This window comes from Etheostoma cragini, chromosome 11 (genome assembly GCF_013103735.1).
Source record: "Etheostoma cragini isolate CJK2018 chromosome 11, CSU_Ecrag_1.0, whole genome shotgun sequence".
NCBI lineage: Eukaryota > Metazoa > Chordata > Actinopteri > Perciformes > Percidae > Etheostoma > Etheostoma cragini.
This window is the reverse complement of record NC_048417.1, coordinates 6920430-6938677: the sequence shown is the minus strand read 5'-3', so window position 1 is coordinate 6938677 and position 18248 is coordinate 6920430. Positions and strand designations below refer to the sequence as shown.

At 37.9% G+C, this 18248-nt stretch overlaps 2 protein-coding genes across 4 annotated transcripts in view; both read right to left on the bottom strand.

Annotated features, from left to right (window-relative positions):
- The window catches only part of eef1akmt1 (EEF1A lysine methyltransferase 1), a 17628-nt gene extending 7722 nt beyond the window's left edge, over positions 1 to 9906 (bottom strand). For all 3 annotated transcript variants that reach the window (XM_034886169.1, XM_034886172.1, XM_034886168.1), the window contains exon 1: positions 9895 to 9906. The gene's annotated coding sequence lies outside the window, so the exon portion shown is untranslated. The remainder of the gene's footprint in view (positions 1 to 9894) is intronic.
- The window catches only part of xpo4 (exportin 4), a 57102-nt gene continuing 42435 nt past the window's right edge, over positions 3582 to 18248 (bottom strand). The window contains exons 13-24 of the mRNA XM_034886150.1: positions 17107 to 17284; positions 13317 to 13476; positions 12922 to 13091; positions 11929 to 12103; positions 9934 to 10140; positions 8196 to 8282; positions 7152 to 7332; positions 6890 to 7011; positions 6654 to 6784; positions 5967 to 6084; positions 5379 to 5471; positions 3582 to 4332 (exon numbers count right to left, since the gene is read on the bottom strand). Coding sequence (XP_034742041.1) covers positions 4135 to 4332; positions 5379 to 5471; positions 5967 to 6084; positions 6654 to 6784; positions 6890 to 7011; positions 7152 to 7332; positions 8196 to 8282; positions 9934 to 10140; positions 11929 to 12103; positions 12922 to 13091; positions 13317 to 13476; positions 17107 to 17284 — 1820 coding nt within the window. The 3' untranslated portion in view covers positions 3582 to 4134. The remainder of the gene's footprint in view (positions 4333 to 5378; positions 5472 to 5966; positions 6085 to 6653; positions 6785 to 6889; positions 7012 to 7151; positions 7333 to 8195; positions 8283 to 9933; positions 10141 to 11928; positions 12104 to 12921; positions 13092 to 13316; positions 13477 to 17106; positions 17285 to 18248) is intronic.

The window sequence follows — 18248 nt, the reverse complement described above, 5'->3', positions numbered from 1 at the left end:
TCTGTACTACTCTGTAGAGTGGAAACTGTCTCCTTCTGTTCACAAGTAAAAATGAACTTTGAGATAACTTCAGTGGTCTCTGGCTATTCTTGATAATGACACTATTGTAACAACATACTATGCTTTTACTTCTTTGACAAAAAAAGTTTAAAAAAAAGATCATAGTATATATACTATGATTTTTTGTGTTTAACTTTGTTTTCCAACATACTATATAAGGTTTAAATCTTTTTTAATCACATACTATAGTATGACCTTTTATTACTTTTTGTAACATGGTATACATTTACTTATTATTTTTTAACACTTTTTTACAATTACTTTATGACATAATATACTATGACTTGTATGCCTTTTTAATTACATTTTATGATATACATTTACTTTTTTTAAACTTTATTTCCAACATACAATGACTTTTTAGGAAATACTATACATAACTTTTTATAAATTTTTTGACATACTATACTTTTACGTCTTTGACATATTACATTTTTTGGATTTACTACACTATAACTTTGCTATCAAGTGTTTTTGTCTTTTTTCAATATACTTAACCACGACTTTTATATCTTACTATACTATGATTTTTTTCATTACACTATGACTTTTTATCCTATTTCTGACATACACACTATCACTTTTTTATGACTTTTTGTGACATGGTATAAGTATACTTTTTATTTTACATATATTGCCTATGTATACACTATGACTTTTTATCAAATTTCTGACATACTCACTATGACTATTTTAAGACTTTTTATGAGATAGTGTACTTTTTATTTTACATACATATGTATACGCTATGACTTTTTAATCACTTTTTTTGCAATTACTTTATCATGCCTTTTTATGACAAAGTCTGCATTTACTTTTATTTGACATATAATATGACTTTTTAGTCACTTTTTTACAATGACTTTATTATGCCTTTTTTATGACTTTTTATGACATATTATACATTGACTTTTTAAAAAAAAAACTTTTTTGACATACTAAACTTTTACTACATACTTACCATGATCTTTTTTAAGTTTTTTCAACATACTATATAATATTTTATGTGTTTAATCAAATACAGTACTATAACTTTTTTGACATACTATACGAATACTTTTATAACTTTTTATGACATACTATACTATGAATTTTTTTGTTATACTACACCATGATTTTTTTATCACTTTTGTCTATATACAGTACTTTACAGACTTTTTTACTTCTTTTGACTTACTGTACCATGACTTTTTTATGACTTTTCATGCCATACTGTACTATGACTTTATGACTTCATACATTGACTTTTTTGACATGCTGTACCATGACTTTATATAACCTTTTAATCACTTTTTTAAGGCTACTATTCTATAACTTTTTTGTGACTTCATATATTGACTTTTTATTGCTTTTTCCAACACTATATTATAACCTTTTTATCACTTTTATGACATACAATTCTACAACTTTTTGTGACTTCATACATTGACTTTATCCCTTTTCTCCGAAATACTATAACCTTTTTATAACTCCCCCCCCATACTATACTATGACTTTTAATGTTTTTTTGACAAACTATACTTTTTCATCACTTTTTATGACGTACATTATATTACAGGTCATTTAGCTGATGCTTTTATCCAACACGACTTAGGTCACACTCCTCTGGAGCAACTAGGGGTTTAGTGTAGTGATCTCCAACACCAAAGGCATGTGTCATATCCACTGCGCCATACATACTATTCTATGTAATTTGTATCACTTTCTTTCTACTATACTAAGACTTTTTTTTATTTACGTATCTGACATACTATACTATGGCTTTTTTCAACATACTACTTTTTAGGACATACTGTGATTTGTTTTTCAATATACTATGCTTTTTTATGACTTTTTTCAATCTTATACTATGACTTTAAGACTTTTTTGACATACTACAGCACAACCATTTATGATATACTATGACTTTTTAGAACCTTTTCGACATACTAAGATTTTTTTTATCACTTTGACATACTATACTACGACTTTATCACTTTTTTCAGACATACTAGACTGATTTTTTTTAAATAAACATACTAATCCATGATTTTATTATGACTTTGTATGTTGAATTTTTCAACATAACATACTGAGTTTTTAATGGCTTTTTTTTCAACATACTATGGTGTGTCTTATGACATATTGTATTGTAGCCACTATGGCTCAGTGGTTAACACTGCTGACAAACTATACTATGACCAGACTATGACTTTATCCCTTTTTTTTTTTAAATACTAAAGGACTTTTATCAACATTGTACTTAAAAAAAACTTAAAATGTTCCACATTTGTTTAATACATTTTGGTATTATTCAACATTTCAATGGAATTCCTACTAATTAAAACAATTTCCACTTTTCCAACTACTCTCACTACTTTACCTTCTTCTTATGCCAGCAATCTAGTTTAGCAATCTAGCTTTTCAACACAAGCATTTTCTGCAGGGAATGCATTTTCTAAAAGAATATTCAACAACTTTATATCTCAGTGAAGTATAGATAAACAAAAGGAAACTGCAGAGGCCAGAACATTTTTATACAATAAGTTTATGTACACTTTTACACTTCATTAACAAAACAGCCGTTCTACAATAACCAGGATAGTGCTCTGAACGAGGAGGTCTCCAACATAATGCTTCAACAAGTGGCTCTGCTCCTTTTTATTTGGTTTGTTATTGCTGTCCTTCAGCTCAAACAGTCTCTGCTTCAATCCAGTGTGTGTTGAAGAGTGATACGGTGGATGTGCAGTTGTAGAAAAATACTACTGAAATTAAATCTGATAAACTTTGGAGGCCCGATCTTTCATCGAGCCTTCATGTTTCCGGAGGGAGGACCCCAGGACATAATACTATGATTCAAATAGAACAAATTTCAAACTACAAAAGGTCAAAAGCGAGGAAGTTGCTTCCTCTTTATCTGAATGATAAAAAGGGAGCAATTCTTCCTGCCGTCTAACTAGCATATAAAAAACATTTGTCATGTTTTGTTGTTGTTTTTGAATAAACATTTCTTGTGGTTTCTGGTTTCAAAACATTATATATATATTTACACCTTTTATTGAAACTGATTTTGGTTTTCTGTCAACGCCAACAATCAAACGCCCTCCTGTGCTGCATTGGTTACCCCAAGACAGCCGGGCCTCTCGCATGTGTGTGCAAGTGCGTATTTTGATATTTTGAGTGTGAGTGAGTGAGTGAGTGAGTGAGTGAGTGAGTGAGTGAGTGAGTGAGTGTGTGTGTGTGTGTGTGTGTGTGTGTGTGTGTGTGTGTGTGTGTGTGTGTGTGTGTGTGTGTGTGTGTGTGTGTGTGTGTGTGTGTGTGTGTGTGTGTGTGTGTATATATATATCCGCTGTACTCTTGGCAAATGGCAGGCACAGTTTGTTGTCAGTAAAAACGCGCACACACAGCACATTCACCAAAATAAAAGGCACTCTGGGAAAGATTGGGGCAGCGTGTGTGTATGTGTGGGGTGGCTATGGCATTCTTGACACAAAATGGCCCATCTAATACTCCCTGATACCTCTAATACAAGCCTCACACTGAAAAAAAAACATCTTTAATTTTCAAGACTTGTTTGACCCCCATTGTTGCTGTGTGTTGCTGTGTGTGTGTGTGTGTGTGTGTGTTTGTGTGTGTATGTAGCCTCCAGGTACAGAAGGTGGAGGACAACAGCCTCAACATCAACTGCTGTTGCTCCTGCTGCTGCTCCACCTCCTCTCGTCATCATGATGGTCAGTGCTCCGCCAAGTAAGTCAACGTGGGGAGGGATCCTCTGACTGAGTCAGTCTGTTCTGCAGTTCAGTCTCCATGGTTACCACATTCGTCAAGTCTGTAAATCATGCTAGACTGGAGAGGCGGGGGATAAAATATAACTAAAAAGAAATCTGAGGAGATGAAAACCAGGTAAACATTCAGGCATGAGATGGATCCCTCAGCAAGTAGAGAGACAGTGAGGTCCTCGGAGGCTTCCAGCGGCCTCTTCTACCCATAGTTCTCAGGGACGAACCGGGGGGGGAAGGGGGTCTCTTTTGATTGGTTTGCGTTAAAAAAACAAATAAAAAAACAATGATCCGAGGCGGAGGCCGTTTCAAGTGGTTATTTCATGCAGAGCAGGCCGCCCACATTGGCCACAAACTCCTCCAGGCTCTTGAGGAAGGCGACCTTCTGCTTGCGGTCCATGGTGGGCGGCGTGCTACTGGCTGCCAGGGTGTTGAAGGCGTCGGCCAGCCGCTGGTAGATGACAGCGTCTCTCTGCGACGAGAGGAGGGTCTCCACAAGCTCAGAGTACTCCGCCTGGCGGAGGACAAACACACCATCAAATCAGAATTAAGAGTTTTAATTAAAGAGCTACATAACTGAAGCTATGTCAATGACATTGTTCATCCACTAGAAATCACTGACATGTTTAATTTCCAACTGTCCCGCTCTGTACCTTATTTCTTTTATTCATTAATAATAAAGTGTAAAAGATTCTTAAAAACATTCTTCCGTCATTTCCTCTCAACAGTTGACTTTATATTAAAAGCCATAGAATGCCCAATAGATAATTGTTTACATCATGTGTTGATATCAGCTGGTACTTTTATCAGGTAGAAAGATTGACATGGGTTTTAAAAGTCAAGAATTAGCTGGGCTTAAATTATAATTCTTACAATTATGATAATAAGAATAAAAACTGACTTGAATAAAAGACATCATATTTCTTGGTCAGGAAAGAGGCCAGGACTAAAAAAAGACAGCGCTAGTGGTTGTTACTGTGTTTTGTATAACTTTGTGTTATTATTTCTATTTTTGGTCTGTTTACATTATGTAAAAACCCAGAACTGTATTTTTTGCTATTGTGGTACTGAGGGCTGAGTTGTGTGCTATGACACAGATCGGCCACTAGAGGGCTTTCAGTGCCATTTCCATTCTGCCTCGTGTTGATGAGCGCAATCCTCATTTAATAGAATTAATTTATACTTATATACTTCATTAAATTAAATAAAATGACCACAAATATATTTGCATGACAATTTTCCAGTGTGTTTGTGTGATTTGTTTTTATCTTAAATTTGCTTTAATTTTATCGAACCTGGAGTGAGTTTTTAAATACTATTTAGCCGTATTTAATCCTGGACCATGAATATGAGGATGAATTTTCTTGTGAAGACATTTAATATGTAATATTTTAACAGTTTAGGTTGCCAAAAAAGCAAAGTTATTGATGCTAATGAAGTAGGAGCAAAAGGACATTTAAACATAAGCAAGAAACTTTGACTACTTGATGGTGGGTTTTAAGTGCAATAATTCTGTATTTGACCAGAGAACAACTTTATACATGATGATTATTCACGCACCTGATGAAGGCACACAAGTGTGTAGAGTGCTTCGCCTGCTGCCACCGTCATCTCTGTGTTGTGTTTTTGTAGGATCAGCATGTCAAACACCAGCTGGAGGCACAGGAGGCAGAGTACTTGGTATTAAAAAGCAAAATAGTGTTGCAAGAGCATGAATTCTACAGTTCAACAGCACGTAGCATTGACAAACAACTCATACTGTTTCTATTGTAGCTTAAAAAAACAAAACAACACTCTTAAAGGAATCGTTCAACATTTTTGGCAAGCGCACTTATTTGTTTTTTAAAAATACCACTCTAATGTTTGCAGAACAAATATGAAGCTACCGCTACTTAAAACAGGGGGAGACAGCTAGCCTAGCTCTGTCCAAAAACCGACATGATCTTGGCTGTGCGCAGTGATTTCTTGAAATGAAAATAAGTATCTATGGCAAACTATCAAACCATTCCTTCACTACAAGAGCAGTAAAAACATGTAAACTTACCTTCTCAAATGTGACATAAAAATAAATCTAAAATTGTGATTTTGTATGTATTTTATCATTACATTTACATGTTTTACTGTGGTGAAAATGATGGTGTGCTATACCTTGAGGAAGTGACGGGTGGCGATAAATAGTGGCGTGTCCTTCTCCTGGTTTTTTGCGCACTGCTCAGCCAGAGGAGACAAAGCCTCCAAACACAGCTGGTTGATCTCTGAGCTCATCCTGAACACAGACGTTAAGGAACAGAAACTACATAGTAATTAGCCTGTTTCTGCCAGGAGGCTCATACACAGCTGCAGCCAGCAAACTGGCAGCTCCAGACGAAGCAAGAACACTACTGATGACCAGAGATCCATTCAATTATTATCAGATGGTAATTCTCTTCTCTGCTGGGGCCACATTTTCAGATATGGGCTATTATATACATATAGCCTAAATCCATCTAAATCCAAGCACATACAACTTTACATCATAAAATTACTTTTTTGAAGCGAACATCTTCATTTCATAAACTTTCTACTTTTAAAAATAATGGGATGGATGTTCACCATCCATGGTGACTTTGAAAGATTTTTTTATTTGAAAAATGGCTCCTGGGACTGTGTATGGTTTTAAATTTTGTTATCCTAGTGTTGATGTAATACCTGTGAGAGACACAGGCGCACGCACGCACGCAGGCACACACACACACACACACACACACACACACACACAACACACAGACAGACAGACAGACAGACAGACAGACAGACACACACACACACACACACACACACACACACGGAGGATACGAGGTCATTCCCAGCTCCAAGGAGAACATGAGGCTTTTGAAGAGGTCTTCAGGCAGCTGTGGGATCTTCTCTGGAAATATCTCACAGATGAAGGTGATGAGCTTGTAGTACTGGTTACACAGGGAGGGGAACTGGGAAAACAACGTGAACAAGATCAGCAGGAGCTCTCACAACATGTCATCGCAACATGTGTAGCCTGGAACGTAGATTAAACACTAAAAAAAATCAATTTTAACCTTGAGCAGGTCCTGAGACATGAGAGGGAGAACAATGTTGACACCATAAAGAACCACATCTGCTGCAGATACGGGCCGACTGGACGTCGGTGTTCCCTGGTCTTGGTTGCGAAACACATCGTCTAGAACACAGCAGTAAAAACGTGTTTATCTCAAGCAACTGAGGCAACCTGAACAAGAAGGAGAAGTCTTCTGTTCTAATTGGTTGCCGATTTCTCCTCTTAGTTTTATATTTAAAGACAGAAACATGCAGCCGACTCACCGGTGTCGCTGAAGTCGATGAACTCCTTGGAGAGCAGGTTAGTGAGCAGTTCCATGATGAGTAGCAGATCCTGGTATTGGTCTTCCTCTGCTGTAGCGTCATTTCGCTTCCTGCTCTGATTATTTTTGGAGTAGACCTGCAGCAGCGTCAGACAAACCTCGTACAGCTTCATGGACTTGGTCTGGGTGAGGAGAGGAGGGGGAAGAGACAGTTAACATCTCAAAACTACATTAGTTTTGAGATTTCTGTGAACAAAATGAAAATAGTTTTCTTTTTAAATAGTCTGTTTCCCCCCATAATTGGACTGAAATTCATCATTTTACTTCTTGATTAATACTTGAAAGAGCTTGTATATTCCTTTAATGCAAAAAATTTTTTAAATTCTAATTAACTGATAAAAGTCTATCATCTTTATGCTATCTTTGTAGTCTGATAAACACACACTTTTGTTATACCCCAAAAAGCCATGACCAGTTTGTCCCATAAAAATCGTTAAAATTAGCCCAGTCTCTTTTATTCCCCTCCCACATTATTGAAGGAAAATTGTTCCTTTATCTTCAGTAAAACTTGAGGCCAGACTATTGTTATCACTATCTTATGAAGAAAAGATCAGCATGTAAAATGTGTGAATGCAAAGCCACGCAAAATGTTTGTGTTAATGTACGGGATGTATGGGATTTGTTTTAGATCACACATATTTTCCACCTATAAAAATGATAAAGCTGTCATCTGTCCAGCCCTTAACGGGAGCAACAAAGCTAACGAGAGACTCAGGAAGATGTCCGTCAATTAGTCTATGCACACCCACACAGTCCTGAGAACACCTGCATGGGTGTTCAGGGACTTTAACAAAACTGATTGTTATTACATATTAAACTGATGAAGAGATAAAACTATTGACAGATCATCCCGCGGGAAGCAGAACAACATATGGGTGAAAGGTACGTGTACAGTACTCTGGCAAGCAGCAAATTATTACCTGCATAATAAAACATTATCTGCAGGTATGACATTGAAAGTACATTTAAATGGGATGTCACTCACCTCTCCCAGGTAACAGATCTGCTTGTGAGCCACTTCCACAAAAACCTCAATGATGAGATTGATCGTCTCGGGTGTGTTGCTGTAGACCTGAGCAAGTAAAGCAGACGTCACATGAAACGCGAATGTCACCTAAAGGAGTCTTTCCCGGTTAGGGTTAGGGTAGGGACCTAAAATTGGTTGCAGACTCTTTTTTTGTTGGGTTACCTATTGGCAGAGTTAAATGCGCAGCAACGCTATGGTATGTGCATTTGATGCAATGCAGTTTTTTTAAAGATTATTTTTGGGGTTTTTTTCCCTTTGGTTAAGAGTGACAGGAAACAGGAAAGATGGGAGAGAGATGGGGGGATGACACGAAGCAAAGGGCCGCAGGTCGGAGTCGAACTCGGGCCGCTGCAAAGGCCAGAGCCTACATGGGGCCTACGCTCTTACTCATTGAGCTAGAGGCCACCCCTTCATATGTATTTTAAACGCATGGTTTGTTCATTTCGTTATCCGTAGTTTATAAATGTAGATGCCACTGCAATTCATGTGTATTTGTTTGTTTAATTGTTTGTTTATGTTTATGTTTATGTGACACCAAACGTCTATTTTTGGGTCTCGAGCTGAAAACTTTATGGAGACCCTAAACTCCACTTAGCAAAAACAAAGAAACATCCTTTCACTTTTAACTGCTTTTATATTTTAAGCAAACTTGACATATGCAAATATTTGTATGAAAATTAAAAGATTTAACAACAAAGACATAAACTGAACAATTTCCACAGACATGTGACTAACAGAAATAGAATAATGTGTTCCTGAACATGGCGGGAATACCTATTTTCGTCTAATTGAGTATCAAAAACTGAGGACACGCTGTCGGACTCGTTCTTCAAAGCCTTAAAAATCTCTCCCTGACTTTCAGCGGCAATGGTTGAAGCCTGAAAATATTGTAAAAAAATTAATTACACAACTAATTACACTGGGTCTGACTGTTCAGATCACTTTCACAATGATTTCTCCGGTTCAGGCAGGTCCTAAATCTCAATACGAGTCATTTTCAGTCGTGGAAAATACTTTTCAAAACTCACCTGGATTGAAGCAGCAAACAGAGTTTGCTGCTTCAATCCAGGTGAGTTTTGAAACAGACATTGCAATGTATTGCAATGTCTGAGTTTTGAAACAGACATTGCAATGTATTGCCTGGCCAAATTCTGCTGCCTAAGGTTGTTCACAGCAGATTAGCAGGGACTCTGGGTGTCTTTCTTTTGGTGTTTTTCAGAATCAGTACAAGTGTCTCTTTACTTTCCTAATTTTCTTATAAGATATGACCTTAAGTGCCTACCGCCTGCAAGCTGTTGTTGTCTTTTCAACCGTTCAACAGGTGCATGTTCATTAGTTGTTTATAGTTCATTTAACTTGCACGGAAAAAACATTGTTTAAACCCTTTTACAATGAAGACCTCAAAAGTTATTTAGATTTTTACAGAAGTATCTTTCAAATACGGTGTCCTGAAAAAGGGGCATTTCTTTTTTGCCGAGATTAGATATTTACAGAATCTTTCATCACAAATGTTTACACACGGACCAACGTTTGAAGGCCTCTTCCATCCTAGTTATTTTACTGTAGAGTTGAAAGACAGTTTAAGATTTCTTTGAACTGGAAAGAGTTTTGTTGGTCTGTCCTTTGAGTTACATGCCATGTATAAAATCTGACCAACACTTAGGCTGCGTTTCACTGACTTTGATTCTGCTCTTACCTCCATGAGGCCGATGCAGCTTGACAGGAAGTCCATGAGAAAAGAGAAGAGCGCGGCCACGTTGTCCATCTGCGTCGCCTCTGCAATGCCACACAGCGCCTCTAACGTAGCAACGATTTCCTTTTTGACAGCTTCCTCCTGGCTGATCTGAGCAAAGTTCTCCTGGTTGATGAGGTTGAGGAAACGTTGCTGGAGAGGGTGAAGCACCTGGATGGACAGAAACAAGGAGTCTCAGGTTAATTTACATTTCAAAATGAACTCCAAGAGGTGTTCAGATGGGACACACTGTATGACATCCATCAAGTTCTTCATGTTTCCAAATATTTTAAAGTAGCCTGGAGAAATTTCAGTGGCTATCTTCACTTTTTTTGCAGCTAATAAACACATGTAATGGGACTATATACTATCTTTGCACAGACCTGCATCCAAACAGACTGGAACGTCTGACTGGTTTTAGCCTTTAACTGTTATCTGAACTCAGTTATGGCATTCTGTACATATTAAAGTAAACCCGAGTTCTTGAGGATAAAATGAATATCTCGGTGCATGTAAGGAAAGAGGAGGAATTAAGAGATGTAACAAAAGGAGCGTCTCATCAGTTGTTGGGTCCATCTCTCCAACAGAGGCATTGAAGTTCCAACAAAGCAGCTGCAGGAGTCAACAGCTGCTGTCTCACTCGTAACACCCATAATTACTCTGGAGTCATTGTGGCTTTGCACCCCTCTTTAATACTGTCAGCCTATTAAGACAAAAGGCCTCTAGGATCACAAAAAGGATCATGTTATACACATGGGAGAAAGACTCCACGGGAGAATATTATCGACTGCATCAATCACTCCTCCTTCTCCTCAAATCTGACTGGAGTCTGCAGACTCTAAACCAGGATGATTTTTTTGTGTAATTTTTAATTTGTTATAAAGACCATAGGATAATTTCAGTTAGGTCTTATTTTCATAGTTACGGTCATCACTTCTATCAGTTACACTCAAAAAAATAAGTAAAAAAAATAACATTGTACTTACTCTACATTGCTCCAATAAGGTCCAACGGCAAGACAAAGAGCAGTCAGACGATATAAAAAAACCAGATTATCTAAACCACTTTAGAGACAATTTTACTTTTCATCTTTTCCAAATAAGCTTAATTAACCTGGAGATTTGTTTACAACCTGTCTGTTCATCTGACTTCTCATGTTTATCGCCGCCATCTGACTTGTTGATGTTGCCGTTTTCACAGATCTTTAACTCATTAAGTACAATAAGTTATAAGTACCAATAAAAAGATACTAGATACATAGATAAATAGGTACTATATACTTACTAGAAAAGTAATTCTTAAGCAGTGCTGCAGAGCTACTGGGCGTTTTGTCTATTCTACTTGTAATGCTTCTGCTTTGTTTATAGAATTAAATACGTCATTTACAGGCCATATGTTTGCCAGACTTATTGTGGGTCTCCATGCTAGCACAGAGAATTTAAAAGTCTGGTTTCACAAATTGTTTTTACAGTCCCATGATGCTTCCCTCATATATCGCCTACATTGAGCCCAGTGTCATTTATTTTGTGTGTTTCTGTGTTGTTAAGTTGTTTAGATATTTTAGGCTAGAAGAGAGAGATAAATAGTTTTACATACTTACTTCTTTAAGTACTTACTTTTTTGTATTTTACATTACTGACATCTATTTTTATTCTTGGTTTTAACTAAGTTATAAAGTTTCAGCTCAGTAAGTATAAATGAAATAATATTTAGGAAAGCACACCTGTGTAATGTTGCATCAAAGCTGGCAATAACACAAAACCTAAATATACTACACTTAAAAAACTCTGGAAAGCATCTAATTCTCACATTTGAAAAGCTGGAACCAGAGAGGCATTTTTTTCATGGCTCGATTTTGGGAATTGTTGCAGAATAATTTTTGCCAATCTTCCATTTGTTTAACCAACTAATCAGTTCAGCTCTCATCTTTCACTGTACAGAGTTATACACACAAATTACCTCAGCCCAGTATTGCTGTTTGGTGTCAGAGTCCATGTGAGCGAAGCCTCCCAGGACCAGAGCTTTCATCAGAGACCTCTGCACAGAGCTGGACAGCAGGTGGAGTGGTGGGCTGCGGCTGGCAAACTGCTTCGCCAGGTTCCACCAGCTTTCACACTGCACCACAACGTTCGCCCTGAAAAGACAAGGATGAGGCAGAGTGTCTGTAAAAGTCTGTTGTGTGGTAGGGTCTAATGTGACCCCCCAGAAATCTGCAAAAACATCTGTACTTAAGGTGCACAATTTGATGTTTAACCAGAAGGCCTCAGCCAGTAGATCCAAACTTTTTTGACCACCTTAAACAAAGTGATGCCAACTTTAAAAACAATCTTAATCACAAGCTGCATCTTGCTGTTCTAATGTGAAAACTTTCTCAATCCAAATAAATGTTTCTGTGTTTTTAATTTGAATGCAAGAATGTTTGTTTTTTAACATATTGTGAGAACTCAATCCATTATCTAACAGAGAGCATATTAATTTACCAAAACATTTTTTTCTAGTTCATGAAAAGCTTATATTTTACTAATAAAACATAAGTGGTACCTCGATCAAACAAAAAACTCAATTTCCCTTTAAAATTGTTCTATATAATAGCAAAGAAAGCCAAAACTATTCAGGATGATTGAGAAACAAGCAGAAAAGCAATCGGTTGCATTATGGGAAGTTATTATGCATTATGACAACATACTACGTAATAAAAGTCAGGATATCCCGGCTGTGGACTTAATTGTTTGAAGTGCGAAGATGAATCCATTAACTGTCAACTTTTAAATTAATTGTCAACTATTTTGAAAATCGATCAATAGTTTGAGGCATTTCTTTATGACAATAAATACATCAAAATTAGCTGACAAGAAAAATATTGTTATTTTTTCCTAAAAGAAAATCAAAGAATAAGAGTAATTTTCTGTTCATCAAATTATCATTGCAACTCTGCACCACCACTGTCCTCACCTCTCCCTCTTCTCCACCAGGGTCACCAGAAGCTCCACGGTGTCGTTTGCAAGCTCGGCCTCTGAGCTCCACACAGACAGGTTGTTGATCACTTTCTCCAGAAGATATCCCACAATCCACTGGGCCCCCTCTGTGTCTGCACCAAATGCTGTGCTCAGGGGGATGCTGATCTGAAACGAGAGGAGACAGTTGGAGGAGAAACAACTGGTTTATTGTTATGATGGGGAAAAGATATTACTATGACATTGTATGCAGTGTAGGGGTGCACAATATGAGGAAACTATCTAAATATGATTTAATGTGCAGCCCTACTGCAGTGTGCTACATACTATGGTATTGTAAAAAAATGTGATCTTTAAAAGTATGATGTTATGTGGAGGTATGTCAGCTTATACCTGCTCGTAGAGCTTCTCGTCCACCAGTAGGTACGTCTTTGCCCAACGTCTGAGGAACCACATGATATCCTTTCCCATCTGTGGGCTCAGCAGCACTGTAAGGCTTGCTCGCGTTGCTCTGGACTCAACCTCTGACGTCCGCAGCACTGCTGACAGCAACCTGTGACAGAAGAACATTAGAAGATATAGTTGGATTTAAAGTTAAAATAAGGGAAAAGGAAGGAGACTGGATAAAACGGGGAGAAGGCATGAGAACAGGAGGGCAGTAGTTGAGAAGACCAAAAGAAAAAGGATGAGAGGGCAAGACAATAGGGTTTAATCCCAAGAAATCTCCAGCCATCCATCTTCATCCGCTTATCCGGTATCGGGTCGCGGGGGCAGCAGCTCCGGCAGGGGACCCCAAACTTCCCTTTCCCGAACCACATAAACCAGCTCTGACTGGGGGATCCCAAGGCGTTCCCAGGCCAGGTTGGAGATATAATCTCTCCACCTAGTCCTGGGTCTTCCCCGAGGCCTCCTCACAGCTGGAAGTGCCTGGAACACCTCCATAGGGAGGCACCCAGGAGGCATCCTTACCAAATGCCCAAACCACCATGACTGGTTCCTTTCGACGCAAAGGAGCAGCAGTTCTACTCCAAGCTCCTCTCAGATGACTGAGCTTCTCACCCTGTCTCTAAGGGAAAAGCCAGCCACCCTCCTGAGAAAACCCATTTTGGCCAATTGTACCCTGGATCTCGTTCTTTCGGACATGACCCAGCATTCATGACCAAAAGTGAGGGCAGGAACGAACACTGACCGGTAGATCAAGAGCCTCGCAAGGCGGAGAGAGCGTTTTCTATCCGCGGCCCATTTGTCATGAAAATCTGAAACCGCCTGAGCGCTCTCTGCTTCTTGAAAGCTTCTTGAAAGCACACTTCCAGAAGAAAAAGAAAGGGCAGGGTGAGAATGCATTATAAACCAAAAGAAATATACGCTGATATTGCAGCAGTATTTAGGTTTCAATTCAGTTTTACATCGGGCTATGGCCCTGTCTTTTTGCAGTGCACAGTTGTAAATTTCTGTGAGCCGTTTTCTTTCACTTAGTTGAATTTGTTTGTGTTTAAAAGAGAAATATGCCTGCCCTAATAAAGAAATATTATTATTATTCAACTGTGTGAGTGATTATTCCCGTTTGCAGTCGCATACAAATCTCAACAGCCACAGAATGGATATTGTTTATAGAATGGTTTAGGAATCATTCAATGGTTAACTTTAACACATGTTAGTTTTACATGGGTTGCCTATATTTTCAGAAGTCCCAGACAATCTACCTGGCATTTCATAATTGGCGCTGCAGCAGATGTCACGTACGCAGCTCACTTGATTATGCAAGAGAATTGATCATTGCAAACTGTGTTGATGATGGACATAAACTCTTTTATTTTGCCCAAATAATAATACAACAATGTCAGTTTGGGATTTGGGAACCCATATTTGAATGAAATCCATACATTACTTGGGCTAAAAAAAAAAAGAAAAATATTTTCATCTGATTCATCTAATTTTCGGGAGAAATATTAAACCCAACATAACAAGATAAAGCGCTCAGTAAAGATAACAATAAAAAAAAGCAGCTGGGGTAAGCAGCTTTTCATTCAAGGAGTAAACAGTATTTGACGTAATTTTGGCCTCAAACATAAAGGAACACATTGTCTAGTTTCAGCAGCTGTGTGGCCACAAGGCATCTTTACAGATCATCCGAAGCCAGCCCAAAAATTTTGACAAATGTGTAATCCTCTATACAAACAACTAAAACATGAATATTCTGTTCTGTTTTGAGAACACACACACACACACACACACAGAGAGCATAGTGAGGGTAGAGAGACAGGGGGCTTAAAGCAGCCTATGGGTCCGCCCCTTCAGTTGAGGACAGTGCACAGTTTCACATTGTTTGCAGAAAACAAAACCACGTTGACATTTACGGGGCCAGGGTCGGGTCCTCACAGGAAACCTGATGCTGTCAGCCACTCGTCTCTCTAATCTTCTGTCATTGCAGTCATCCCTCTCTTTCTCTCACACATACACACACACACACCTCTACATAATGAACAATCTAGAAACACAGGGACTCAAAGACCTTCAACAGACAATGTCATTGGCTGCTGTGAGTATTGTCACACACGCGCGCGCACACACACGAGTGTCAAGTGTGACTGCCAACATCCCTGAACAGCACAACGTTTCTAACACCACAGTTGCATACTGCCAAGCCGCACAATTAATTGTTGTTGAAAAAATAAATCTGCTTTCACCAACAAGATACGCTCATCATCTCAGAGGTAGTAGCAAATGACATTGCAGTGCCAATAACTAAAACGGCTTGGGAGTGGAAATGCACCTGGTCTTCTCCTTGTCTATTAACTCATAATGGTGGGTAGTGTAGTGGCTGCAGCTAGTGATAATTTCCATTACTGATTAATAATTTTGTCTGTAAAATTTCCAAAAATAGGCAAAAATGACCCAGAGAATAACAAAATACTTTTCTGTCAGATGCCCAACTGACTGATCCAAGTGAATTTGACAGCAGCTGTTTTCAGAGGCTAGATCCACATTTCTAGACTAAATATGTTAAAACATGTCAACATCTCATTTTAAATTAACAGAAAATAAACTACCACAATTTAGATATTTGATCATAATTGTTATATATCTTTGTAAATTGAATATCTTTGAGTTTTGAATAGTTGGTCAGACAAACGTCACAATTTGAGCGGGTCACCACATGTGATGGGCTTGTTCTACTATTCTGACATTTTACTGTGTATTTTTTACCCCTGTGCTTTGCACGCCACACATTTAGAGGCCGTTTCAGTATGAATGTGAAGGAACTAACTCACTTTTAGCTTTATAGAACAATAACTGTGATTACACTTAGAACTCCAACCCCCTGGACAGGGAGGAAGTCTGGAAGAGTTTTGTGGAGGTCTTACTGGCAAATTGAGATCTGCCACAACATCCAAGGACTGCTGGACACAAAGAAGTGCAATCTCTTCCCATACGCCAATCTGACAGCAGATTGTCTGGTCTTTGAGTCAGGTTTAGTGTCAATATATCACATACAAACCTGTGCTGCATACCGGTTTTCACAGATGCTTTGCTAAACATTCCTTTTGCTGCACAAATTCAAACCTGAGACCTTCACAGTTCACTCACTCTTGCGTGTTTACGGAAAAAACAACTACTGTATGTCAAATTCTTTTTTTTTTAATCCTACCTACAAAGATTTTTTTAGGTAGTTTGAAGATTCAAGCTGTCAACCTTCCAGTTCTCAATACCGGATGCAAATAAGTAACTTCTCAGTAGTCTCAGTCCGTACGAAGCCTTCAGATAGGATAGGATAAACACATTGCTTACAAGATAATGAATCCTTGCTAGCCAGAAAAATCAAATAAAAAAAATGTATATAAAAAAAATATATATATTGTTAAGAAACACACCAAATATGCCATATTGCACAGTGTAAAATAAAAAATTTCAAAGCTACTCCACCCAAATTATTTAAGTCTTTGCTGCTTGGTTCTTTTAAATGGCAAAAAGAAGAAGAAAGAATAAAAAGCCTTAACCTCCCTTTCTTGAAAGTTGAGACTAAAAGAAGGTTTAGAAATGTGGGCTTTCCGGTTACAGACTTCAAGTGTTTGCTTGAAGACAAAACAATAGCTCATCTAACTAAACAAACACTGTATTCTTAAGTTTTTAGCAGCGTCTATCAGCGTTTAGCAGGTATATCAACCTCCAACAGAAACAGTACCTAATTACTGAGTCTGTGCGGTTGCAGCCCGGTATGGACGAGGCCTTCTCCCCCGGTGACCCGAGGATCTGCAGCGTCGTATTGATGTCCACTTCTGTCGAATGTTTGATGGAGAACTCCATCACCTCTGATGGGATCAACGGGGTTTCACCCTGAGGGTCGTCTGCTAATAAATACCCTGGAGGATGCACAGACAGATGCAGAAAGCATGTTAAGGTTCGTACACTTTGTTGATTTTAGGTTTCTCCTAAACTTTTAACTGAAAATACACAATTTCAAAAAAGAACTAGATCAGCACCATGGGTAACGATCAGGTAATCAATTAGCATTTTCTAAGCATATAAATGCTCCAATGTTTCCACCTTCTCATTTTTTATTATTTGCCTGAACATCTTTGATCAAACTGATGGACATCTTATAGATCAAGCATTTAATTGATCAATTAAGAAAATAATTCTGAGATCAATTGACAATGGAAAAACTTTTTTAATTGCAGTTCAATATAGTAAAATATGAAAACATTATTGGCCCTGTTAACAGGCCAAACCTTTCTCATTGGGTGTTAAGTCTAAATTCAACTGCACAAATATGTCAGTTTCAGAGTTTTATATAAAAAACAGATTTCATCTTCCAAAGGCAGTGACTTTAGCCCTGCAACGCTGCTTTAAAAATGCACATAAATTTCGTAACACAAACCCATAAAACTGGGTGTTCTGCTGTTCTATCTAGTTCACAAATCAAGTCAGTTAATTAAGTAGAAGAAACAGCACTGGGGAAAAAAAAGTATTATACAAGACCATTATAAGACTTTTTTCAAAGTGCCTTTCGGACTTTGTGTCAGTCTGTTTTAAATCCATGCAAAGCCTCCTTAGAACTAAAATCCCCTAACACTTTTATGGTGTTTAAATTCTCTGCAGGAAAACAGGTGACGGCAGGTACTACTGTCTGTAACTCAACCTTGATAATAATACATTTTTCAAAAGATCTAAAAGATACAGTAGAACTACAGAACACCCCCTATGAATGCATGAATGAATTATATCTATCTATCTATCTATCTATCTATCTATCTATCTATCTAAATATATATATATATATACACACACACACACACACACACTCTCTCACACACACACACACAC